Source organism: Coturnix japonica, chromosome 1 (genome assembly GCF_054131305.1).
Source record: "Coturnix japonica strain WE chromosome 1, WE-NBRP24, whole genome shotgun sequence".
NCBI classification, from domain to species: domain Eukaryota; kingdom Metazoa; phylum Chordata; class Aves; order Galliformes; family Phasianidae; genus Coturnix; species Coturnix japonica.
Genome location: NC_140663.1, coordinates 83671000 through 83697985, shown reverse-complemented (window position 1 = coordinate 83697985; position 26986 = coordinate 83671000). Strand labels below are relative to the sequence as shown.

The 26986-nt window shown below is 42.1% G+C and overlaps 1 protein-coding gene across 2 annotated transcripts in view; it reads left to right on the top strand.

The window, feature by feature from the left end:
- The window catches only part of MPZL1 (myelin protein zero like 1), a 31096-nt gene that overhangs the window by 3506 nt on the left and 604 nt on the right, over positions 1-26986 (top strand). The window contains exons 2-6 of one of the 2 annotated variants that reach the window (XM_085526581.1): positions 10882-11042; positions 12597-12810; positions 19107-19239; positions 20803-20876; positions 22921-23004. In XM_085526581.1, the coding sequence (XP_085382707.1) occupies positions 10882-11042; positions 12597-12810; positions 19107-19239; positions 20803-20836 (542 nt within the window). In that variant the 3' untranslated portion in view covers positions 20837-20876; positions 22921-23004. Of the gene's footprint in view, positions 1-10881; positions 11043-12596; positions 12811-19106; positions 19240-20802; positions 20877-22920; positions 23005-26986 lie in introns of those variants that run through there. The other variant, XM_085526576.1, reaches the window with a different exon arrangement.

The window sequence follows — 26986 nt, the reverse complement described above, 5'->3', positions numbered from 1 at the left end:
TAATCAGCTATTGCACTGTGTGTCAGGGGCCTTGTCTTATCCTGGCTGGAAACAGTATGCTGTGTGTGCCCTGTGTACTGTACAGGGTAAAGTCTGTCTTGGTTTTCAGTCAGGTTCACATTGAAAGACTATAGAATGCTTGCTCAAGGTATCCCAGGAATAACTCAAAAAGCGCAGGAAGATCTGAGTGTGGAAACTTTCTACATTCTTAGAGTGTTGGCTGTTATCTTTTCTCTTTTTCCCTTTTGAACTTCGCTTATCTTTATTAGCAGGCTGGTCTAGATTAGAATTACACTGCCTGTAGTGACTAGCGCAATAGAAAGGATACTGAATTCTTGTGTAAGCGAAAGCTGTGACAGGAGAGGACGAGAAGGTCTGAAGTGATAGGGAATTCAAATTGCAGTGATTTATGCTTATCTTAGAACAACAGCCATTTAGCAGAGCAAGTATTTACTTGGTATGGCATTTCACAGTATGCTCTACCCATACCTATATGCACTTTGATGTCCAGTCAACACTTTGATGTACCGTCAACATCAGTATTGTTTTCTGAACTAGCTGAATGATTAGGTTACCCTGCAGTCAGGCACTCTCCCAATTCCAGTGATTCCCTCCCACCTCCATCACTTTAAAGTGATCAGATCAGTCTGTTAGTTGTCTTAAAAAAGCCTGTTTTATAAATGATTACATCAAGTCACATGCATGTTGTTCTCTTTTACTGCTGTGTCTTTCAGCTTCTGCATTTTTGTCATTATTGTTGGGTTAGCCCTTTCCAGTTTGTGCTACTCTACCTTTTGCCTTGAAATGCACGAGGAAAGCAAGAAAGCTGGTTGTCATATGAATTTCTCCTTCCAATCTGGCAAAAGAAGATGCTTTGCAGTACATTTGCTGGTGCTTAATACATGTTATGTTAAGTAGGGTTAAGGAAGCTTGCTGGGTATACTTGAGGTGGGCCAAATCAGGGCAGGTGTGCTTCATTTAGGTGAAATAGACAGTGTAGGAGACCATCCTCAGTTGTCTGTTTGCCATCAGTTACAATTTTTGCTAACTTGTTTTTGTAAGGTCTTGAAGTGAAATATGGTGAACAAGGCTCTCTCGGTAATAAATTCTATAAAGCTGTATGTGCAGCAGGACTTCCAAGATCTAATTGGTTGATTCAGCTTGGAATTTTCCATTTGCTTTGCTCTTCCAGTGTGGAAGGTGAAGAGGCGCTGGCTGTGTTGTGATTCTGCATACCCTAAAGCTTGACAAAGTCGGCACAGACACAGGTGAAAGTGCTGCCTTAATTGGAAGGGTTGTCTCTAGAAGTGCTTTGGTGTAAAATGAGAAAGTGCTATAGACAGAGAGAGAAGGAAAGCCATCAACGCTTCCAGAAAGAGAAGCCTTCCATAGGCAAGCTGTCTGAAGCAGCTGCTAGTCACTTCTTCCTAATCTTGCACAGTCATTGTTGTGCAAACATGGTGACCTCTGAACTGGGTTAGGGTGTTGGTCTGGTTTGAAAGAAAACAATAGGAGAAACGCTCTTTTGAACATGAGCTAGTTCCTGGTCAGATTCATCATTTAATGCCATAAGTGGGCATGGGATCTATTTAAATTGGCACAGTCATCAACAAACTCTTGTGAAGCAACAATTACTTGAAAATAATGTAGCGTGGGTTTTTTTCTATTGGCTTTGTAGTCACACTGACACAGGTTATAAGTAATTATTAGCTTGCTGAATTTGCTACCAAGTTTGGTTAGCAGGTAGTGAAAGATTAGGGTGAACAAGCATCGGTGGAAGTGCTAAGGGATAGAGTCTGCAAAGAGCTTTAAGTTCGCTCAAGCCATTGAAAGCAAGTCTTTAATTGTACCAGAACAGATTGGCCTTGTGGCCCTGTTAGCTGAGTATCCTGCTAGCTGGGGGGATAATCAGTTGGATGGCTTAGCTTCTGTGCTGCTGGTGCTAGATTTTTCTCAGAGTTTCAGCAGTTCACACCATGATTGTGTTCTAATTTCTTGATACCACCTGAATACCATTTCATTTCAACTTGTACCAGTACCTAGAGCTGACCTAGAACGGAGGCAGTTGTTCCAGCCAGTGACATATACCTTTGCAGTCTGTGCTTTGAATTCTTTTTGTTTCCAGCTTCTGATCCTTAATACTCTAATTTCTTTAGTAGACATAGTGACAGTTTTAGGGGATTGCTGTAATAATTCTAGGAAATGCTTGTGATGATGGGATCCTTTCTTCAATATCTCTGTCATATGTTGAGCATATGTACTCAGTTTCTCTCAGTTCTATAGTTAAACAAACATAAGGATGTTCTTTTATGTGGAAGACCTCTGTGTTTTAAGGAGACTCATTTAAGGTATATTGTTTATCTTGTTCTCTGTTGCTCTTCTTTAATCTCAGTTCCTATTTCCATGAATCTTTCCCTGTGCCCAGGGATAATCTGCTGCATTTGCTAGCAGCTGTGTTAGTATTACGCGACTAGAGGTAAAGTAGCTGTTATCAGCTGTTCCAGATACCCTTTTCACTTTAAGCAAGTTTATTTGTCTCCTTGGATCTTAATTGTTTCAGTTTGACTTGGTCAACAAGAACTGTTTACTTGAACTTGAACTCTTGTAAACTGAATTGGTAACGGAAGGAAAACCACTTAACAGTTGGAAAATGCCTGAGCTGCTGATTGGTGTCCCCGTCTCTGGCATAGGCAGGGAAGTATATTGCCTTGTGATCCATGGGGAGACATTACTAGAATAGAAATAGATGTTATCACCTCCTATGCTAAATACGCATCTGCCCAAACCTGAGGTGTGACTGGTTGTGTAACTGTGGAACACGAAGCAGCTCAACAGTAATACTTGGTTGTGGAACTCTGGGCCTTCGTGAGCATCTACGTTCTTATGCTTTCCAGGTTGATGGAGTGATAGAGCAGATAAGTGACTTCCACAGGATAGGGCCAGAAATCTGTGGCCTTGCTTGCAAGAGAGCTCAGGCACCCTCTGCTGTTTCTTATGCTTGTCTATAGTTTCTCATTAAAAGCATAGTCTGGGGATGTAAATCTAGCATGAGTTCTTCTGTTGCCCTGTGCCAGAATAATGAACAGCTCTGCATAATGTGAAGGAAACTACCTGAAAAACCGAGCTTGTAGAAGCTGGTACCGAAGTGACTGTAAGACTTGTCTATAAGTTCTGTCAAATAGGTACGCAGAGATATGCAGGGCTAAGTGACAGTGTTATTGACAGCTTTGACAGTGTTATCCAGCCTGCTTAAGACTTTCAGTGAAACCTTATTTCATCCTCTTAAGGAGATAAAATGCAGTGGTTTTTCACTTTTTCTCTTATCTCTGAGTCAGGAAGAGCTCAACTGACTGTGCAGAGAGGCCAACAGAAAGCAAATGTGTTAGCAGCTGTTCTTCTGGGCTTACATCTGCTTGGGGGATGATCATTTATTCCTAGCAGCAAGTCGGTGGTAGGTGTTCATGGGCTAGGTGTCAGCAGCATTTCTGCTGCTCAGAGCTGGTAGGGTGCTGCAGGGCTGGCTGTGCTACCAAAGGCAGGAAGCTCTTTCTTCAGGGGAGTGAAGTATTTGGTGAGATAGGAAACCTGAGGAGCTGCTGCAGCAGTGAAATGCTTTTCTGGCGATGGATGATTTGGAGTAGAACTAGATCGTTCTCCCTTCCTTTGGGGCAGCAGAACTTAGTTTTTGTTGCTTTGAAACTTAGGAGTGGTTGATATGATTCTTGTCATTCTTTCTGTAGCTGATTTTGCTTTGTGTTCCGTATGAATATATTAGGTATTCTGTTAAGATTTGGGCTAGGGGCTACCATGCTGCTGTGTGAGGTGAGGCCTGGCCCAGCAGCCAACATGGCAATGCTTTGGGTGCAGCTTGGGGAAGAGAGGGCAAACACCGCCCAGCAGGCAGGGGACAGGGGAGCAGTGGGGGAAACTGCCCTGCAGGCATCCAGGGAAGAGAAGGCAGAGAAGGTGCCACAGACCCTGGCACAGAAAGTTTGGAAGATAATATGATGGAACTGGTATTTCCCTACACCCTGTGAAGGAGACCATGGAGGAGGAAATATCCACGCTGTGGCACAGAAGAGGAGCGTGTGCGGAAGCAGCTTCTGAAGAATCACAGCCCATGGGAAGGACCCGCACTTTTGTTGGAGGAAAAGTGTGAGAAGAGTGGCAGAGAGGAGCCATTATGGGTTGATTGTAACCTTATATCTGCTACAGACTGCCTGGGGAGGGAGAATTACAATTTAATGCAAATTAAAGTAACTTTCCCCAGGTCAAATGTGTTTTGCCTTTGATAGTAAGGGGTGATTACCTTGTCTTTATGTCCGTCCATGAGCTTTTTCAGTGGAGTTTCAGAGGAATGATTTGGGCTTGTCTGCTCCGAGCTGTGGAGACCATCAAAGACAGGATTCCTCCACCACACATTTTATTGAAAATGAGGTAATGGTGGCTTGTGGAGAAGTAGGTGCCTGTAATTGTAGTAGGGAAGTATAACTTTGTGCTGCCTTTCTAAAATGTCTTATTGGGAGCTGGCTGCTGTTGTTTCTTGCTGGTTGTATGTGAAGACGTTTTGGTGTGAGAAATAACTAAATGTCATGAAACTGTAGTTTAACAGAGATGTCAGCAGTGGGCTACGTTTCACAATGATGTTGTTTCTTAATGAAAACACTCTTTAGCAAGTGAATATCGTTTTTGTGACCCATGATCTCCTAATCACTAGAAAATCTCACATCCTCTTTTCCTCCTGGAAAATGACAGCTGCTAGGGAAGCAGTTGTAAACATACAGATATGTGGACTTACTGTGGTTTTGTCAAGACCTTTAAATGTGAGCTGTTGAATCTGTTGTGTTAATGCATCTCTTTCTGTTTTCCTGATGCATGGGCCTGTTGTCAACTTGTTTCCTGTTACAGATTGCTTGAACTTTTTAAAATCCTTTCATCAGACTTTTTGGTTATTTCCTGATCTTTCATCCATAAGAGACTTAATTTATAATTGATACAAGTGAGTGTGTTACTAGACATCTTTAAACTAAATGAAGCAATTTGTTTGTATTAATTAGTAAACTGGTAAGTAGTCATTTCAGGAGGAAGACAACGTAGTTTGGAAACCGTAGCATCTGTTGGTGGTCTGATGAAAGTTTCCACTTCGACTGTGTTAGTACTTGTGGAATAAGATGCCTATGATTACAAGCTTTAGTTTGTGTTCTAATTCTGTTGGCACTCCTAGTGATCGAGCTGAGTTGGATGCAGGGGAATCAAGTTTATTTTGGTGTGTTCATAGCCTTAATTAACATAACTTTTTCATTGGGTTGGTGAGCTCAGTGCAGACTGGCCTCTAAAAGACTTCCATTGCTTTAATTAGTATCAACTGTGTCAAGAAAATTAGTATCAAAGTGTCAAGAAGAGCTTTCCTTGTGAAGTGCTACCAGGCTCCATTTTCAGGTTCTGCCTAGCGCAGTGGGTGCCCAATATATTTGTGTACAGAATTGTAGAAGAAAGCCAAATCTTGTCCTAACGTTGTGGTGTTTTTTTGTTTTTTCATTAACCACCATGAAAAAGGTGTGAGCAATCAGGATACAAAGCAAAAGGGGAAACAACAAGGACAACAACAAAACCAAGCAGCTTAAGTGAACATTTATCTCTAAGCACTGCCAGCTTAGGCACTGTTGGGTTTATGCGAGTACTCTTGCCAAATATTTTGGAGGTGTTTTAAGAGAGCCCAAAGGAAGTGAAATAAGCTCGCACTGTTTGAGCAGATCCTCTGAAGTGTTAGGGACGTTGGCTAGCAGATGGAATAAAAATACTGTTTTGAATGAGTAGTATTGGACAAGGGGATGTATCCAGACTTTGACCTGTTAGATAGTCAGACGTGTAGTGCCTCTTGTACAGATGAATAAAGTTCCCATCATGTGTGACTTAGTCTCAGCAGACCTGCACAAAGATCCCCCTGAGGGAATGCCTGCAGGGAGATCATCCTCTGTGTGTTGTAGAGAGTGTTTAGCCACCTTCTCCAGCAGCTTTTCCATTGCGGTGTACCCCATTTGGAAGGTATCGGTAAAGCTCAATTAGCAGTGTCATGCTGCAATCTTTTACGTTACTTTGATGAATATTGTATGCTTGATGGCTCTTAGTCTCACTGGAAGTTGAGTAGTTAACCATAATTTGTTTAACTAACTAGATGCAAACTCTTGTGGTTAAGAATATTTGTCTGCTATCTGTTCTCAACGACTTCATCTTCATATACTTCACTGCTGGTAAGTGTAAAGGATTCCTTCACGTGGGTGGTTTCAGAGCAACGTATCACTCCACTCATAAGAATATCAGTGCTGACATATGCATGCCAGGGGTTTGTGTTCTGAATCAGGGCTGAACCAGCTGAAAACATGCAATTCTTTCCCTAGTTTTGTACATCCTGGCAAACATGCTGTGGTCTTATTAAAAAGGAACTGAGAAGCTCTAAGTCTTTGGATTTGCTTTAGCTGCTGTAGAGCTGCACCTTCAGAGTTCAGAAGGTCTTGTTCATTCACAGCAAGTGAAACAATACTTAGTAAAATTGGTTAGGTGGAGATGCTGTATAACAGTGTCATGCTTGTTGTGATGTGTGTATGGCAAGTTCTGCATCTTCTGTCATCAATTAATGGAAGAAAATGGTGATCTTGCATATGTGATATCTTCCTAATGCTACCCTTGGAGCAACTAGTATTCAGTTCCCAGTAATTATATTAGTGCTTGTCTTCAGTGTTCAGTAGAACAAAACAGCATTTGGGGTGTTTTGCTTGGTGATGTGACTCTCCAGCTGTCCTTGCCATGTACTGACTGATTCATGTCTGCCAGATGCCGTGCTTCTATTTTACCTATGGCATAGCTTTTTCTTTTTTTACTTTCCCCCCCTCTTCTTCCAGTCTTTTATTTTACAGCGAGGTAATTTAGTCACTAGATAGAGGCTGTGCCTTAGGCATTCTTGTTGCCTGGCCATCAGCCGGTTGGTTCTAAGGGTAGTGTCTGGGGGACATGAGCAACGATTGCTCCTTACAGTAACCTCAGCTCACGTTCAAAGCACTGTAGATCAGTAGTGACATCCTCCTGTGATAGTTGAGTGTTCAGCTCTTTTAAGCTCTGATAAACAGTAAACCTATCCATTCTGTGCAGAAGAAGCCAGTCAGTTCATTTTTGTCCTTCTGGGGATTCAGTGGTCACAGGCAAAAGCTGCCCACAAGTTAGCTAATGCAGATGTTGTTGATCCTACCCTAAATAAGAACTGCTAGGAAATAGGCCATGACACACTTCCTGTGAGAAGCAGATGGTTAATATTTTTGTACAAATGTAAAGGGGGAAAGATGTAGATAAGCTTGCAACTGAAGTAGCTTTTAGAAAAGAATCGCCGTATCTATTGACAGAAGCCCAGAAGTGCTCCTCAAATCCAGAGCAAAATGTATCTTGTTCTTTGTTATTGTACAAAGTGGAGTTCTTGGACTACTGTCAGCCGTGCAGGTGGCTGGAAGCTCTGAAAGACTTGGGAAATTTCAGCTATATCCTCTAACTGAGGAAAAGTGAAAAAACACTGTTCAGGTTGAGTCAGAGGCATGTGGCACTGGTCCATGGTGATAAATGCAGTGGTGGAAGGCTTTGGGGGAAGAAATGAGCTGTGCTTTAGCTCCATGTAGTGTGAACTGACAACTTAACATTGACAAAGATGTTGGACCGAGACTATTCTTTGAAGAGAAGAAAACAGACCCTGAGCAGAGGAGGTCTAAGTAGTCAGTGCAGTGGTGGCAGTCGAACGTGTTCTGCAGTAAGAGCCAGAGGCAAGCTACTAAGGGAAGAGATGTGAAAATAGAGAGCCTTGGTGGAAGATGACGATCCAGTTTGGGAACAATAAGAAAGGATAGGATGGAAGAATGGAGGAAGAGCCTCTTAGATTCTGTTTCAGGAATAGAAGAGTTGCCTGGGGAAAAAAAAGATGAAAATGGAGCACCGGTCCCAAGGCTTAGCAGGGGATGAGCCATTGGACTTTGGATTTAAAGTATTTTCACTGGAGTGGGGTGTCTGAGAGTTTAATTTTTGAGAGTTGATGTAATTGGAGTAAAACAACTCCAGCAACACTAGGGAGAAGAAAATAAATGATGGAAGAGGAGGTGCGTTTGGAGGATTGGTGAGAAAAAATTAAAGTACGTTTCTGTTGAGAAGAACTAAAGCAATTGAAGGTTAGATGATGTGTTCAGGTGGAAATACCAGGACTTAAGGCATTTGGAAAAAATGGTAGGATAAATGAGGTTTGGGGGGAAAAGAGCAAATAATGCATGTTTATCATTGCCCTACTTGGCTTGTGGACCTTCCATTCCTCAGGTTCTGCTCCCTCTGATGGGTGTCCTCATCATTTTTTATTTTTTTTCTTCTTGAATAGAACTAAGGCTGAGAAAGCTTGAGGAGTGGATGAGTAGATAAATGTGATTGGAATATGACTCCAAATTCAACTCTCTCCAACTGAAGTATTTAAGTAGAAGTCTTAAGTCTGGAAAATCTGGATGTCAGTCTGGTCAAAGAGAAGGTGAAGATCGAGGGATGGAGGTTATCCATGTGTTTTTATGGTTGAGGAGACTGAGGAGTTCAAGGTAGTAGGAACTACACACAAACTGCTACTGTATACCCAAAAGTATGAGCAGAGGGCTAAGGGTGAACAAATATCAAATACTGTGGCCTCTGCTACTTCGTGTCTCCTGCTGTAAGACAGCAGAGGGGATGGGAAAAAAAAAGTTGTGGTGCATGCTGGATGAGCAAATGATGAGTGACATTTTTATTTATTCACTTCTGGGCACCTCAGTACAGAAAGGATGTTGAGGTGCTGAAGCAGGCCCAAAGAAGGGCAACAAGGCTTGTGAAAGGCTTGGAGAATATGCCCTGCAAAGAGACACTGAGGGAACTGGGGCTGTTTAGTCTGGGAAAAGGAGGCTGAGAGGAAATTTTATTGCTTTCTTCCAGTATCTGAAAGGTGCTTACAGTGAGAGCGGGGTTGGTCTCTTCTCGCTGGTGACAGGATGAGGGGAAATGGCCTCAAGTTGCACCAGGGGAGGTTTAGGTTGGACGTTAGGAAACGCTTCCTTACAGAAAGGGTTGTTAAGCACTGGAATAGGCTCCCCAGGGAGGTGGTTGAGTCACAGTCCCTGGATGTGTTTAAAAACCATTTGGATGTGGTGCTCAGGGACATGATTTAGCAGAAGGTTGTTAGAGTTAGGGTACTATGGCTAGGTTGTGGTTGGACTTGATGATCTTTAAGGTCTTTTCCAACCTGAGTGATTCTATGATTCTGATGCTGGGGGAAGGGAGAGAATGAGCAAAGAAAGTTGTAAAGTTGAGACAGAAGTAGAAAGTGAAAACTAAATTGTATGTAAAATGCTTGTACAAGTTATTACATAGCTCCTGTCTTTCTGAATGTAGGAAGAACTGGATTTCTTTACTACATTTCTCTCACGTGTTGTTACTAAGTTAGAACAGGCACTTCTTTAAAAGCTGGTCTGTGCTTCCCACTCCCTGTTTGTGGCAAGGAGTTCTCTGTACCACGTACAAGCAGACAATGTCTGAGCAGACTATTTGTCCTCCTGCATAAATACTGAGGGCATCTTGCTTGTTTTACTCTTGAAAAGAAGACTTGTTCTGTGGCTTGGACTCAAAACAATGGATTATTATTTTTTTCTTCTCCACTCCATTAGCTGGAAAAAATACATAAAGCACAGCAGCTCTGAGTTCATTTAATTGAATTGCTAGAAGCCTTTGTATGTTCCAAACAAATATTTGGTAATTATTTTACAAAAGAATATTTTTTGGCTCACAGAATATGTGCAAGAGAAAAAGAAGCTCTGATACAAGCTCTTGATGAAATTTCCCCTCCCTTAGGGGGCTGTTTCTCTTTCACTCATTTGAAATGAGAGCAATGGTGACAGGGTAGTCAGAAGAATCAGGGATAACCTGATGGGACTGAAGAGAGTGAATCTGAGGAGTGAACAGCATGGCCTTTTGATGGCAAAGTAAATGAATGATGGCTTCTTCTGTTTTTGGTTACTGTAATTAAACTGGCATGCTTAGTTCTTCCACCCTCACAGTGCTTACATGCTCATTCCAAGTCCTCTGGGCACGTGCTGTGCCTTACCCTTGTTTGCCACGCCAGTTGAGTGAGAGACAGCAGTTCCTTATAAATCCTTGCACATTCTGATTGCTTGGTTTACCCAGCTGGGCAGGGTGTTTTCATCTCTTTCATTGTTCAGTCATTTTACAGGTTGAATGACCACTTCCAGAGCCTGCATATGGTCTGCCATGCAGGGCCAGCTGCCATTACCTGCTGTGCTTGTGGCCCTGTGCTGCAGTCAGTCCAGGTAGCATAGCTGGGAGCCAGAGAAGTTTATTGCTCTGCTTGGTGAAGGTGAGCTTTTGTTCCACCTACAGCTGAGAGAAGCTGAAGAGATAGGAAACAAGATGTGAGCTGGGGAGGAAACTGACTTAACAGTTGGGATCAAGATATTAGTTCCTCCAGTGGGTCTTATTTATTAGTCTCTTCTGATAGCCAGTAAGGGAAGAGAGCAAGCACATCCTTTGCACTATACAAATGATTTCCATAAACTCTTGTGGAGGAAACATCTGTGGATGGAAAACATCCTGTAAAGGATAATACACGGAAAGAGTAGTGAACTGACCTGCTCTTTACTTGCTTGTGTTGTAAGTATTATGTACTGTCTGTGCACACACTTGCTTCCAGGGTTGTTGCTGTTTCTTTGCAGTTTTCCCCTAAAAAGCAATGTGATACGAACAGTTAGCACTGCAACTTCCTGACTTTCAAAACAGCACTTATACCTCTTGTTTTACTTCTTTCTTCTCTTCACCTTTTCTATACAGTCAAAGTATCGGCAGTAGAAGTCACCACACCAGAGGAGATGCTTGTGGAGAATGAAACGGACGTAAAGCTTCCATGCACATTTACATCTTCAGTGGTCATCAGCAGTGCAGCATCTGTTTCTTGGAGTTTTCAACCAGAGGGAGCAGCAACTCGTATCTCAGTAAGGAATGGCTGCAGGGAACCTAGCAGGGGTGGGAGGCTGTGAAACTATGCAGAGATCTCCTATTTGATTTTAAAGGCAGTAAATATGGATTGGAGCCTTCTTCCACGTGTCTTGTCTCCATCACTCTGATTTCAGCATGACTTCATTTTGTCGTTTAAGAGCTGCTTAAGAGTATTGCAACATGGTAGATCTTGGCAAAGGCATGTAGCAGCTCTAAAATGTACTAATAGTTTTGCAGTCAGAAGAGCAGTATGTTTAAGTGGTAGCTGTGTAGAGGAAGTAGATGAGCATCTGGGAACCTTAGAAATTCTGCATCCTCTTGTACTTGGAAATGAACTGTAAAATTGCTCATGTAATCTGAATTACCACTATTGCAGTGTTATGTATTGTACATGTTGCTTATTTTTTGCGTTTGTACTGCTTAATTTACCTTTAAAAGGGTTTGTAATATCAGTCTCCCTAATTTCAGAATGGACAACCTTCAGATCAAGGTAGGAACAGATAAAGAGATGGGAGATGGCTTGGATGGAAAGAGGATTGGCTTGTAACCTGTTTCTTCTGTGGAACAGGAACTCCTTTACAAAGAGGGCTGTAGAAAGAGGAAGTTGGAATATAGTCCTACTTTTCTTTAACCATGCTCCAGAAGCTGAAGAGAACTCAGATTGAGTTTTAGTTGAGCTGAGATTGTTTCGTCCTCTTTCAGAATGTTAAATAAAGAATGAATGTGCTCCTGTAATACAGCCTTGATCACTCTCTAAGGTTATGCCCAGTGCTTAAACATCCCATATGTCTGAAAGCAGACCTCTGTCCTGTAGAGCTCTTCTGCTGCTGTAAATTGTGAATTTGGATGGGTATAATGAGGAAAGAGGTGCAGTTTCTCCTTAAGGGATCTTTTGTTCAGCTTTAAGGACTTAGTCACCTAAAAATCAGGCAACAGCTATATTTAATCACCTTAAAGGTTTCTGGAGCACAACTAGATGCACTCTGAATTGCTAGTGAAGTATTTTGGGAAATGGAGGGGAGGAAGGTGTTGTCTGTTAATTAAGCTATGCTGTGGTTGTGAGTCACACGCAACAACACACAAGATAGGAAACTTGGTATCCTTTTCCTGCTAGGCTAACCAAGGTTTCCTCTGCCTGAAAGACAGATGGCTGTGATCCAGAATGGTTCTGTCCTTTAATTACCCCCAGTTTACTGTTTATTTTATTGTTTATGTTTACAGTTTATTTTTCTCATTTCATCAGCTGTTTGTCTGCCAAATCCTATGTCCTCAAAAATGAGAGAAAAGAAAAACAACAGAAAACCAAACGTTGCAGTCTATTCTGATAGTTTACTTGAGGTATAAGCCATAGCATTTGTTATGTGATTAAGATGCAACAATCCAAATTAATGTAGTGAGGCAGGAGGCAAGACAAAAGAAAAGCAAAATCTGTAATACTAGCTGAGTATTACATAATGAAATCTAGGATAATGCTGTAATAGCAAGAGAAGTATAGCGTCTTCATAAAATCTAATTGAATTGTTCTTATATCCTCTTTTCTTTTACTACAGTTTTTCTATTACTATAATGGAAAGCCGTACACTGGAAAGGACATACCATTTAAAGACAGGGTCACTTGGGCTGGAGATCTTAACAAGAAAGATGCTTCTATCAGTATATCAAACATGCAGTTCCAGGACAATGGCACTTATATTTGTGATGTCAAGAACCCACCTGATATTGTTGTCAAACCAGGAGAAATCCGGCTTAGAGTTGTGGAGAAAGGTATTAATCCTCTGTGATTTTGTTTCATTAATATATTTTTTCCTCTTCTGTATCTGTTTCACTTTTCCTGGGGATGGGGTAGTGGGCTGGAGAGAAGAACCATCTTTTTAATTCCCTCCTTCCAAGTCCTAATACTTGAACTGGTAGTCTGTCAACTGTTTTTAAAAAAGCAACACCCTTAATGTCATGCACTTTTTTTTTTTTTCTCTCTTATTTCCATTAATTCGTAAACTTTTAACACATATTAGCAGAAGCTGATGGAAACCTTGAGGAAAATCTATCTTCTCATTTCAGAGTCCCATGAATATTGTTTTCTGTATAATGTTACATCAGTCTTTAGGGTGACATGAAATCTGGGAAGCAAGGAGAGAAAGTGACAAAATCTTGGTTTTGGAACCCATGCAGTATGTGTACTAAAGAACGTGGGGATAGGGGGTGGGATGTAGAGCATCTACTGATAGACAATGAGATGCTACTGTCTTCCATGCAAAGATGTTTGTGTAGGTTGTGCACTTAATCTCTTTCACACAGATATTCTTTTATTATCCATACTGTGTCCAACAAACTGTGAGCGCTGGCTACTTTCAGTCATTTAAAGCTTCTGATTATTATTCAGTGACAATTATCGCAGTTTGAGAGTACTTAGATTCCATATGTCAATTTGGTTCTTTATTTCCCCTGGCCACCCAAAGCATATGGTTGTTCTAGGTAAGCTGGGGGTCAGCCAAGCTATGACAGCTCCTGCAAAGAAACAGTTCTCACAGTGGTCAGATTTCCAAATTTGTATTTAAGAAGAACGAATGTTGAATTCATAAGTGGCAGTGCTGATACAGTTACTCCACTAGATCTTAATATGTTAGAGGAGATAATCTTATGTATTCCCTAGTTAGAATGATTCCGCTGCTATAAAAAGTATATTTACTCTATATACTGTAGGCAAGATCTACATCCATCTCTTTTAAAGAGTAGCTTGAGTTGGATGGGACCTTTGGAGCTCACTTAATGCTTTATATTTCTTAGAAGTTTGAAATGTACAGTCAGTTTATTTTCTTGTACTGATGGTCTATGAAGAAGCAGTAATGCAATGACTGGTTTGTCAAAGACATGCTGTCTTGGCAAAGCCTATTCATTTGTTTAATTTGAGTTAAAATCTGAAGACACTTCAGTACATTAATTCAGCTGATGTTTCTTGTCAGACTTGCATGCTGGCTTCAATGAGATAAGAACGCAATAAAAAATGAATCGCGTATTGGAAAAATGAAGCCTGAGGATCATCTATGGACAATCAAATGGAGTTTAGTATGCATGGATGAGTCTGCGTTTCATAGAATCATAGAATATCCCAAGTTGAGAGGAACCCACACGGATCATCAACTCCAACTCCTGATTCCACAGTGGACCACCTAAAAATCGGACCTTATATCTGGCAGTGTTGTCCAGACGCTTCTTGAAGTCTGGCAAGCTCGGTGCCATGACCACTGCCCTGGAGAACCTGTTCCAGTACCTGATTACCCTCTCAGTGAAGAACCTTACCCTAATATCTGACTTGACCCTCCCCTGACACAGCTCCATGCCATTCCCTTGGTCCCTGTCGCTGTCTCACAGAGCGGAGCTCAGCGCTGCCCCTCCGCTCCCTGTGAGGAGCTGCAGCTGCCATGGGACCTCCCCTCAGCTCCTCTGCTCTGTGCTGAACCAACCAGGGGACCACAGCTGCTCCTTGTGTGTCTTGCACTCCAAACCTTTCACCATCTTTGTTACTCTCTTTTGGACACTAATCGTTTTAATCTCCCTTTTTGTATTGTGGTGCCCAAAACAGCAGTGCTCAAGTTGAGGCCATAATGCTTTGTATCACATGAAGCAGGCTGCAACAATTCAGATTTTTTTTTTTTTTTTGAACACCCTCAACACCTTGTAAACAGATTTTCAAACTGTAGGCCAATAGTTGTAGCTATAATCCTATTTGGCTTTCTGACTGTACGTGAAAGTACTACTTATGTAATAGGTTGTAGCACATCTAGACCTGAGCTCATCTCTGCTTTTGTACTTTTTTTTTTTTTCCTTTGTATAAATGTACTTGTTCTGAATCATTTATCTGGTGTTGTAAATTATTCAAAGGCACAGTTGTGGTTTAACCTGAGTAAGCAGTTTAGCACTACACAGCTGCTTGGTTCCCTCCTCCCCCCCGTGGTGGGGAAGGGGAAGGGAAATTAGGAGGGAAAAAGGTAGAAAATTTGTGGTTTGGGATTAAGACAGTTTCATAAGGAAGGAGGAAAGAAAAATAAAAGGGGGGAGGGGAACAACAACCTGCAACTAAACAAACTCAACCAAAGCACAGTGCAGTTGTTCACCACCAGCTGACCAATGCTTAGCAATGCTTAGCCAGTTCTTGAGCACTAGCAGTTCCCCTAGCCAATTTCCGGTTTTGTTTTTGACAATAACATTATATGATACAGAATATTTTTATCTGGTTTTGTTCTCTCCCAAATTCTAATGCACCCCCAGTTTCCCCCCAGTAGGACAGTGAGAGAAACTGTTACAAAACCCATGAGTTTGTGTAAGTACTGCTCAGCAGCAACTGAAACATCACTGTGTTATCAGTACTATTTTCATTACAAATGTAAAGCATTGCACCATATCAGCTAATATGAAGAAAGAGCAGTATCCACTCTTTATTCTATGCTATTAATGTTATGCTTGGGTACTGTGCTTTCCAATGCATCCCCCGACAGATATTGTACTTGCACAGTAAGGCAAGAAAGCCCCATGCAGGCATGGAGGTCTGCATATTAGCAGCTAAACAGCTCTAGCATCTATTTGGTCTCCACGATCTAATAAAATCTGTCATCATCTCAAAGGATTTAACTCAGCTAAGCAGCAACAAAGCACCACACAGCTTCTTGCTTGCTTTTCCTTGTCCAGTGGATGGAGAAAGAGAATTGGGAATCATGAGGGTGAAAGTTAGAAAGACAGCTTAATAAGAAAGCAAAGCAACATTAACAGCAGCAGCTAAAAAAACACAACCCCACAAGTGACACATCACACAATTGCTGAGCACCAGCCAACTGCTGCCCGGTCAGTCCATAAGCAATGACAGCACACCCAGTTTTATTGTTGAGTATGGCATCGTGTGGTACAGAATATTCCTTTGATCCATTTGGGTCAGCTGCTCTATAAATGTTGTACACAGTCATGCATTCCTCACAAATTTAAATGATCTTAGACCATAGGTGCTTGGCTGGTCTTATGTTTTGGTTTAGTCATCTGACATATTGCTGTTGTTGGCTTAGCTGCTCAAAATTGCCAAGCAAACTCAGGTGATTTTCATTTCAGTGCCTCCACAGCATTTGCTCATCCAACTACATTGGAAGGATACTGTTGGTGAGGAGAGAAGGAAGGCTGTTGTTATATTAGCGTATGTGAATCTGGGAAGCACTGCTATTCAAAGCCTAAACTATATGAATTGGTAGGCAATTCCAAGTCTGCTACTTCTGGTTGTCTCCTGCCTGTAATAGGAAGCTACTTAAAACAGTGCTCAATACAAATTGTGTCACCTGGAGGCAGTCCGTCTTTGGTTTGAACTCTCATGAGAGGAAAACTAGAATGAGAGTTCAAATCTTGAAAGCTAAGATTACATACTTAGGTATGTTGCTGGGACTATCTTTTACAATGAACTCATTGACTGCTTTATGAGGAATTCACGTAAGTGCAGTACTGAAGAACATCAGAAAAGAAAGGGTAGGAGCCATAATTCTCCAAGTGAGCTATGTGGTCATAAAATTGTGTAAGCTTTTCTGTAGTCTGTAGGGCTGTGTTCTGAGAGGCAGTAAAACCTCTAGTTTCATGTGCAAACAGTTACACTCTTTCAGTTTTCTGTCTTTAATCCAAATCCAACCAACAGAAAACCTCATCTGAATTGAAGAAGCAGCAGATCTGTCAGGTTAGATGTTGTCATGTTTTTTTGATACCACGTTTTTAGCAGATAGCAACACTATAGCTTTAGATTGCTACTTTCTTGTTCCAAAAGCTGCTTGTTTGTTTTTCCCTTGACTATGTGACAAGAGGTCTGCTAACAGAAGCACGTCTCTTTTGATACTTCTGCAAAAAAATTTCCCCCTGGAAAGGGGAAGAAAAACAAAAACTATGTACTCCTACTTCTTAACTGCCTCAAAATGAATCTGTTCATCTTAGCATGAGGCTCAAATGCAATCTGTTTTCTGTTTCTGGAAAGCATTATTTGTCAGATTCTTCTCCTTCATAGCAGACAGATTTTTGGGTTACCAGACAATTCATAAAAGAAAGGATGTATTCCTCTGGGTTGTGGCATTTATGTCTTCATCTTTAATTTCTTTCTAAGACGTTGCTACAAACTGGTATCAAACACTGGAGAAAGCTAGGAAAGCTGCCGACATGATATTCAGTCAGATGGGGGTGTGTAGCAATTGGACAGGTCAGTACAACAAGAAAGGTATTATGACAAATGGACTTGCACCATAGAGAGGTGCTGTAACTGAAGGGAAGAAGATTGCTCACCCATGTCAGAAGATTCTGGGTTTGCAGGGGAAAACTTCTCCAAGAAGAGATCTTTTCCTAGTGGCAGTCAGCCTTTAGATGAGGTCTAGGAGAGGTGCAGCCAGGCTCCACCCCTTCTGGTCACACAGCTGAATTGCTTTCACCTGTGCTCCCAACGCTGACCCAGTCCTTTCCCCAGGTCCTCCATCAATGGTTCAGGCCATGACTCAACAGTTCCCATGCAGGGTATCATCAGTAAAATGACTAGAGATCATGTAGCCCTTTTCTTGGAAGTCATTAAAGTCAAAACGAACAATAGCATATGTTGTGTGATGCCCTTGCATCATCAGGGTACTGTATTGTGCTATTCCCTTCTGTACAGGTGTGTCAAAATGGGATTGATCTACATACTGCAAACTTGTTGGGAATGCTTTGTATAAGCATGATATGTGGTCCTCACTGGAACAAATCCAGCAAGAAGGGACTGGCCCACCTTTTGTATGGATTGTTTAGCCTGCAAGAAAGACAAAAGACTCAAGGAGATCTTACCCATGATTATAAGTGTCTCATGAGAGAGAGTATCTAAAGAAGACTGAGCCAAGATCTTTAGTGGTGCCCAGTGACAGGAGAAACAACAATGAATGCAATTTCCAACACAATAAATTCTATCTCAACATAGGAAAACACATTTTTCTGTAAACATGGTTGCGCACTGAAATGGATTGACAGAGAGTTTGTGAAGCCTCCATCCTTGGTGATAGTGAAAACCCAACAGGACAGAGTACAGAGAAGGCTGCATAAGCTGACCCTTCTTGGACAGGGGGGTAGCCTAGATGATCCTGAGACATCTGTTCCAACCTCAGTGATACTGAGCAAGTGTCTGAGAAGGATTTTCTATGTAATGTTTCGTACCTGTTACGTCTTATGCCAATTTACTGGTATTTAGTACAGGTAGCTAGCATAGCATGGATTCTCAAAAGAAAGCTTCCAGTCAAAGATGTTCGTTGCATTAAACAAGATGAGAGGGAGAATGTTGTTTGCAAATGAAAAAAGATATAATGGTGCTTTGTGTATTCTTTCTCTTGTAAATCTTCTATACTTATTCTCTGATTGGCTTTTATTTCTGTCTGCTCTTTCTTGGCCTCCCCTTCCCCCAAATTGTACTGGGGAAAACGTGAGTAAAGCAATACTGTGTTCCTGTAAGCATACTGCTAGTAACTTTCAATGAACCTGACTTAAGAAGGGGAAGAATGACTCTATAAATGTGTACAGAGATGTATTTGAGACACCAGAAGCATGTATATATGCTCTTAGAGTGATGGTGGGTAGTAATTGGGCTGTCTGCTGCATGCTACCCAGAGAACACCCAGCATTCAGCACTCTTAGTTGATTAGTGAGCGATGTGCAAAGTGCTTTCAAGTATGCCTGCCTTTTCCTGTTGACCTTACTGGGAGTTACCAGATGAACATAACTTTTTTTTCTCAAGTACAAAGTAAGATAGGATTATTGTCATTATCACTTGTGTTCCTTCACATGTAAAAAATTCTTGGTATAAAGTCTCTTCTGAAGGATGGTAACTTAAAGAATGCTCTTGGTGTCTGATGTGTTCATACATTATTCTGCTAGCTGCCTGCTATTGCTATCATTTAGGTCGCATGTTTTAATTCCTGGGTATGACATTAGTGCTTCTGCTGTAAAAGAATCCAAGGTCAAGAACATGTGTCATTTGCACTTCTGTTATTCAGGGAATGCAGAAGAGTTGAATGTTTTCTCCCTTCTCTCCCCAGACAGCCTGCCTGCGTTCCCCATTGCCATGGTGGCAGGGATAGTCATCGGTACGGTTGCAGGTCTCACACTGCTCATCTCTATTGTCGTGTGTCTTGTTATGAGAAAGAACAACTCTAAAAAACGTTACTCTGGGTAAGAGATCTCCCTCCTCACCTCTGAATGATGTGAGGAACAGCAGTAGGATCAGAGGGAGGGCTTAGAGGGGGGGTAGGAGTTGGGTCAGCCAGGTCTTGGCAACCATGGCTAGAGGTAGGGTAAGGCCATGTGTTAGATTGATCATCTGTCTATAATGTTTATCTTTATTGCTGTGCTTGAAAAGACCTACTGACCATGAGTTACACTTGAAAATCACTAAATGTTACCGTTGATCCCCTGCCACAAGCCTTTATGCCCTGTGAACACTTAATTGGAGATCCCTTAGCTGTTTTGTTCCCCTTCCCTTCCATAGCCCCTCATCCCTCTACCCTCCCCTATCCCAAAGGAAAAGTGCCACACATGCAATTTTAAGAAACAATCTCTTGAGACTGAGACTGAATGTTTCAGTTTCCAGTGTTTGACTCCTGAGCCTGGAGTTCACTTGCCAAAATTACATTAATCACCACTCTAGTAAGTAAGGAAAGAGTAGCCACTTCAAATCCATTCTCATTCACTGTTTCTAGTTGACTGTTGCCAACCCTGAAAAGTTTTTTTGTGTGTGTTAGAATATCTCCAAAATAAAGCACAGATCTTTTGAGGTGGGGATGAGAGAGCAACACCTGATAAAAGTAGATTTGAGTCCTGTGGTGATGAAGCTTGGTGGTGGTGGGGGGAAACCTTTTCTCCTTTCTCCTCTCTAACTAGCTGGTTATTTCTCTAAGAAAGGATGAAAGTTACTTCTTTAATTTTAGAAGTGAAATCACATTTAATAATTTTTTTTCTGTTCTTTCCCCAACGAATATTCCTGCTTTCTGCAGGTTCTTTTGGTTGCTTGTAGAGGGTGGAAGAAAACAGCTCAAAAAATAAACTCATGGAGATTTCTAAATTGAGCTTTACCTTGTCCTTCTCTCCGTTGGAGAGCTTAGAGAAAGTGAGTTGGCTTTTCCCATTGGTAAAGCTGAGTGCAGTGAAGGCAGTGGTATGTGCTCAAAATTGTGTGGAAAGTCTGCTTTCCACTTTCTGCATGTGTCCTTCCCTTGAAAACTGAGGAGTGTCATGCACCAAAAGTGCACATGAGATGGTCCTTATGCTTTGCTTCTGAGTGACCTGCTGTTCAGTGTCCTCCTGCTGAAGGATACGTACTGGAGCTGAGCCTGGAGAAGTAGTTTATGTGCTGTAATTTCCTGTAGTAGATTTAACTGCTCTACTGGGAAAGTAATCTCTGAAGATTAAATACTGCTTTTGGTGACCATGCTAGCTCTGCATGACATGCTAAGAGAAATCAAATGCTGTGTGACCCCCTTCAAACTTACAGACTTTCTTCTCCATGACACTAACCTAGTGAGTGGTGGTAGTGGTGAGATGCACTTACTCTTAGATAACAACTCTGCCTTGAACTGAGGTGGGCTGGGGCACTGCATGGCCACAGTTTCCGTTCATGATCTGACTTTGGTGTTGTTTTTTTTTTTGTTTTTTTTTTTTTTTGTTTGTTTGTTTTTATTTTTCCTTTCTGCCTTGGTGTGCTGGGATCGGATCCTGCTTATCTTCCTCTCCTTACAGAGATCCTGATATAGACGCCAGATTGGGAATGTAACAGGGCTGGGTCTTCTCTTCCAGTCCCACTAGACACCATGGTAACTAATCAAGTTGGTGGTTGCTGTTAATACCTGTGTGTATGTGTACACATTCCTCTTCTTTTGCTGACTAACCAGCTAGCTCTGTGCTCACATAACTTCACTGTAATTTGTGCTGGAATCTGTTGGCAAAGGGATGATGCATTTCACTGGATGCTTGGGTTTCATTGTCTTATGTCTAGCTGGGGTGGGATTGCTTCTTCTCTCAAACGGTGTCCCTCCATCTCTTCTCGTAGTGAACTTGCTGGTGCATTGACTAAAGCAAAAGAAAGTCCTTTCTGTGTCAGGATAAAAACATATTCCCTGTTAAGTGTCCTTGTGGCTCAGAGCTCTGCCACTTGAAAACTTAACAGTTGTAGTGACCTGTATGCATGAGCTGCATAAAAAGAAATTATAAGTTTTAGATAGTGTGGATCTTAGGAATTTTGTGAATAAAGCAAACAATTTGTGGTCATGTCATCTTGGTCACAGAAGAGCTGTTCTGTCTCTCAGATAGAGTAGAAACCCCTTGCTCTGGTGACTGAGGTTGCAGTCCTCCCCTTCCCTTCCCTTCCCTTCCCTTCCCTTCCCTTCCCTTCCCTTCCCTTCCCTTCCCTTCCCTTCCCTTCCCTTCCCTTCCCTTCCCTTCCCTTCCCTTCCCTTCCCTTCCCTTCCCTTCCCTTCCCTTCCCTTCCCTTCCCTTCCCATCCCCCTTCCCTTCCCCCTTCCCTTCCCCCTTCCCATCCTCCTTCCCTTCCCCCTTCCCTTCCCCCTTCCCTTCCCCTTTCCCTTCCCCCTTCCCTACCCCCTTCCCTTCCCCCTTCCCTTCCCTTCCCCCTCCCCCTCCCCCTCCCCCTTATTTCTCCCTCTCCCTCTCCCTTTCCTTCTGCCTTTCCTTCTCCCTTTCCGTTTTTTACTGCTGCATGTTTGCAGAGCTGAATCTTCTATAGTTAGACTTACCAAAGGGTAAAGTACAATTGCCCTGTGAAGAAGTGTTCTGCTTAATGTCACAGTCCTCATTTGTTTGTTTCTGTACTCGCTCTGTACACTGTCTTCCTACAAAGATTGTGAGGAAAGGATACCAAGAGGGTTGTGGTAGCAAAGGAAGCTCATGTGTCTGCAATCAGGGAGGCAGACAGTTTTCTTTCTTGAGTGGATGGGTAACAGAAGATAGAACTAGCATTAGAAATGCAGTACTGCATTATCCAGAAGCTACTGAGCTTAACTTTGAAGGCTCATATACTTATTTCTGTTATATTCATTTCTCTGGCTGAAATTGGCTTGTCTTCTTTTCAGTCCTGCTCTAAGTGAATGAGAAGAAGCAAGCACCAAGTGGAAACTAGCAACCTTGTTTCAGAGGTGTTAGTTCTTACCAAAAGACAGTTTTCTGAGTTTTCAAACAAGATTTGCTAGTTTAGATATTCAAGTAGCCGTATCTGGGCACGTAGCATACATGTGACTTATAACTTAAAGTAATCACTCCAAGAACTACTGACTCTTGTGAGTGGGCAGAATTATTTTGGAACCACTGCCCAAAGAAAAGCAAAGGAACTAATGTGGAGTTTGGCAGGGAGTACATTGGGTGGTATGGAGAGCTGGTGGCTCTTGCACCACTCTTCACTTTTACTGTGGCAATGGTATCATGCTTGCTTCTTAACTGGGGCTATTTAGTTGATAGTTAGAAGACAGCAGTTGTTTGTCACCAACTGAGTCTGAAACCTATATGAAGAAAACATATAGGTATGAGAGGCATAAAGCTTTAGACTCGCTGGCTTGGATGAGAATATCTAGGGAGCAAGAGTTTTGGAGGAACTGTTGTCCAGTGTTAGTAGTTGTCTCTTCATGTTGCTCACCAGTGAGAGTAGGAGAAAGGACAGAGAAATAACTAGGGAGAGATGGAGAATTGTATGTGTTTATTACAGATTCCATTATGTTCACTTTTACTTTGGCGTAGTCTGCCATTTTCATCTTGCCATCACTCGTTTGTGTTTTTTTTTGTTCTTTCTTTTGTTTGTTTGTGCCTCTTGAACATTGTCGTGCAAACTCTGCTCTGCCACCTCGTCAGCTGCGGTACATCTGAGAGCTTGATGTCACCAGTTAAGCAAGCTCCGCAGAAGTCGCCCTCCGACACAGAGGGTCTGGTAAACAGCGTACCCGCCAGATCACACCAGGTAAACTGCTTCCTGCTGCCTTCTGAAGCAGGATCCTCCTGGAGTGTTGGGGAGATGGTAGGGAAAAGCCAAAGGCAGGGTGGGATATATGAGTTAGGCGCTGTCCTTTAAGGTGAGGAGGGTGGGGGGTATCTGGTCTGGGTGACAGATGGGCAGTAAGCTGGGACCAGTGAACTCTTCTCTTGAAGATGTGCAATCGAAAGAGTAGCATTTTGATACTAGTTAAGGTAGGTTTTTTGCCCTTTGTGTACTAATGTATGAAGAAGATGGTTCTTATCTCCTGTGTTAGCATACACAGCTGGTAAGCGCAACTGTGAGATCCTGAAGAAGATGAGGAGTTGGTAGCAGGTAGCTGTTTAGTATAGAGATAACACTGACTACTAGATACGTAATACCCATCAGAACTGCCTAATCTGCTCTAAGATTGTGCTGGGAAGGAGTTTTACTTAATCTCTCATTGCTCTGAAGTGCTCTAAGTGGCATGTACTTCTTCCTTTACATGAAAATAAACCAAACGCTCACCAGAATTGATCAGTCTGAAGTTGGCTTTTGCTGCTGAGACTTCTTTTCTGCTAAGTCACCTGCCTTTTGTGGTCTGAAAATTATGAAACTTTGTCTTGTTCTTGCTGATGTTGGTGAACACTGTTTTTTCTGTGTTCCTGCTGATTTTGAAGGAAAGAAGGTGGCTCTTACTCAGACTAAACATCCCATGAGAAAGCAGTCAGAGGGGAGAGGGCATGCATCAAACAGGAATTCATTGCAGTATATGATCATCTCTTTACAGGATTTTCTTATTTGCAAGCTGTTTCTTACCTGTTGTGTATGTTCAGCAATTTTCCAATGAGCTATGGATCCTGAGTGATTTTAAGTCCATAAGGGACATTTTCTTAATGTCATTTTGCAGAAGTGTGTGGACTTTGAGAAGCTTTTTTTTGTTATGCAGACATAGTGACTTTAGAGAACAGTTAATATCTGAACTTGAAGGCAATATAATCAAGTAATAAAATGTTTCAGATTTTGTCTGGAGTGGTTAATAAGAGCCTGCCTTTAAAATCTAGATAAAACTTGTCTTGTTCTGTTAATGTTCATTTGGTTGACTCAATTCCACTTGTTTTCACCGTTTCTTCCTTCTCAGTAGGTATGTTCTGTCCTGTCAGATTTATGTATAGTGTTTCTTTGCTGTGCCATCTTCTGCAGTGACTCATACTCTAACATGACCATTATTTGGATGAGGTGGGAAAGCACTTCTGGTGAGGACAGGAACTAAATGTATTTTTTGGATGGATGTTCTTGTTGAGCTAGTAATCTAGGTTGAAGCAAGCAAACTCAAAAGCAGACATATGTCGTCTGAAGACATGCTAACTCCAAGGTGGTGTCCATAGATTTCCCTGCATACTTAGTGTCCTTTGCTAGTGATCATCAGCCCTTGCATTTTGCTAGCAAGGATTGCCCATTTTTTGTAACTGAACTTTTTTTTCTTCTCTCTATGTTAGGGAGGTGTTTTCTGGTGGAATGAAAGGTGAAAGCATCATGTTAGCTTCTCCCTGATGGAGCTCCAGAAGCACGTTGCAATAGTTTCTGAAGTATGCTGGTAAAACTGGTTGCTTTTCAGCTGCAGTGAGGTGCTACCGAGTAGACATGGGAGAGAATCTGGATTAGAGTAGAAAATCAGCAGGCAACAAATCAAATAGGCGGAGCATTGTAATAAATCCTTGCTCCTTCTTTTCTGTTTTTGTTAATATTCCATTTGTTTAGGTGATGGTAAATATATCTAGACAATAGCTTGATTTGGATTGTGTGACCACACCAGTCAGCCTCTTCATCATCATCTGACATTCTGCTTGCAGCAGGATAATTTTATTTAACCTGGCATAAAATAATAGTGGTGATAAGATAACTGATCCAAAGGGAACTCCTGTGGTAGAAAACTGACCCATCAGGATTTTTTGGGCAAACTTGGGATGTCGTACTGAGTACTTTATGCAGCTGTAGATTGTTTTGAACTCGTACAAAGTGCATAGAGTGTAATTTACCATCTCCTTGAACTATTGCTTCAGGCAGGTGAGAATTCCTAAAGTGCTTACAAACAAACTTTAGGCTCATTTTTCCTTAACATTTCTGTAGACACCAAGCTTTAGTTGGAGTTAATAATGTAATCCAAATATAGTTTCAGAGACCAGAACAACATGAGAGCCAAGAGAGCTGATAAAAAAAACACATTTTTCTAACCACAATCTAAATTTCATCTTTCCTAAGGCATCCATATCTTTTTCTAATATCATTTATTTAATCTTTTACTTATATTCAGCATTTTATATCTGCTTACAAATGTTCTTCCTTCTTCCCCTCCCTCTAATATTTTTCTTTGTAACTTGGGAAGTGCTTTTCCTAGAAGGAAGGCAGCTTGGCTTTCCATTGCTTCTGAAGGCATTTAGCAGGTGCATGCTTTACCATTGTGTTAGAAGGAAAGCAGCTGTGCAAAAGTGTACCTATGGTCCTTCAAGGATTTTGTTTTCTGAAGAGAAGGTATCTTCTCATCTTTGACCCCTAATTGCTTTGGAAGATGAATAGAATTGGAGAGTGGTGAGCGGGAGAAATACCTGTGAAATCTTCTCTCTTCAAACTAAGGGGAACAGAAATGGAGTTAAATTAATGAAATCATTTTGAGGCAAAAATAACCAGAAGACCCTCAATCAAACAGAAAGAACCATCCTTGTAATTATTACTCTCTTCCCTCTGCCCAACAAAGCAGTCCCTTCCTCTCCTGTGTGGGTAATATTTCTGTGTGATCTCTCCACTTAGATCACCTGGTAGGTGGTCACAGCCTTCTGCTCTGTGTTTATTTCAGTTGTGGCATGCAGAATGGGAGCTGCAGGTCAGAGCTTTCCATAAAGCTTCCATCTTTACCTTGTCAGGCATCCCAGGCCAGTCCTAGTCCTAGTCCCGTCTTTGGCTCATCTTCAGCTTGCATTCATTCCTGCGACTGTGTTTTGAAGGATGTGGTGATTTAGGAATGGGCTGGTGTATTTGTATGCTCTGCTGAAAGATGGTAATTTAATGTCTCACTCCAGCAAATAGAACAAAGGTGTGTGGCTGTGTTGCAGTCTTTTGTAGGGAAAGCCTGGCAATAACTGTCAGTGCTGGGTCATACTGAACAGGCTTGCACGAGAAGGTACAGAGCATACCTGATGTGAATGTGTGAAAATGTAGGATCACTGGATATCCCAAGCCGGAAGGGACCCACAGGGATCATCAACTCCAGCTCTGGACTCCACACAGCACCACCCAAAATTCAAACCCTGTGTCCAAGGATGTTATCCAGATGCTTCTTGAAGTCCAGCACTTGGGGCCATGCCCACTGCCCTGGGCAGCTGTTCCATGCCCATCAACCTCTGGTGCAGCACCTGTCCCTAACCCCCAGTTGTCCCCTGCTCTGACAGCTCCATGTTGTTCCGTCAGGCCCTGTTGCCGTCAAACAAAGCAGAGCTCAGCACTGCCCTCCTCTCCCTGTGAGGAGCTGCGGCTGCCATCAGGCCTCCCTTCAGCTCTTCTGCTCTGCACTGAACTAACCAGGGGACCTCAGCAGCTCCTCATAAACCCGGCCCTGCAGACCCTGCCCCATCTTCAGAGCCTTCCTTTGGATGCTTTCTAATATTTTATGCCCTTCTGGAATGATGCTCTTAAGTAGTTCTCTTGTTTGTGTGTCTGTGCCATGCCTTGGGTTGGTTTGTAGTAAAGGGGAACCTTGATGGCTAAACTGACCAAGGATTCAGTTCTTTTTTTAAAACTCTGAGCTGGGTTGGTTTGAAAGTGAGGTAAGAATTTTGCATTACTGAACCATTTTAGTGTTTACTGGCTCGCTGCTGTGTAAACCTTGATCCCATCATTTGCTTGGCCAGTGACTGTGGTGTCCTAAGGTGGCTGCAGGCTTGTTCTGTCCTTAGTTATCTGAGTGGTACA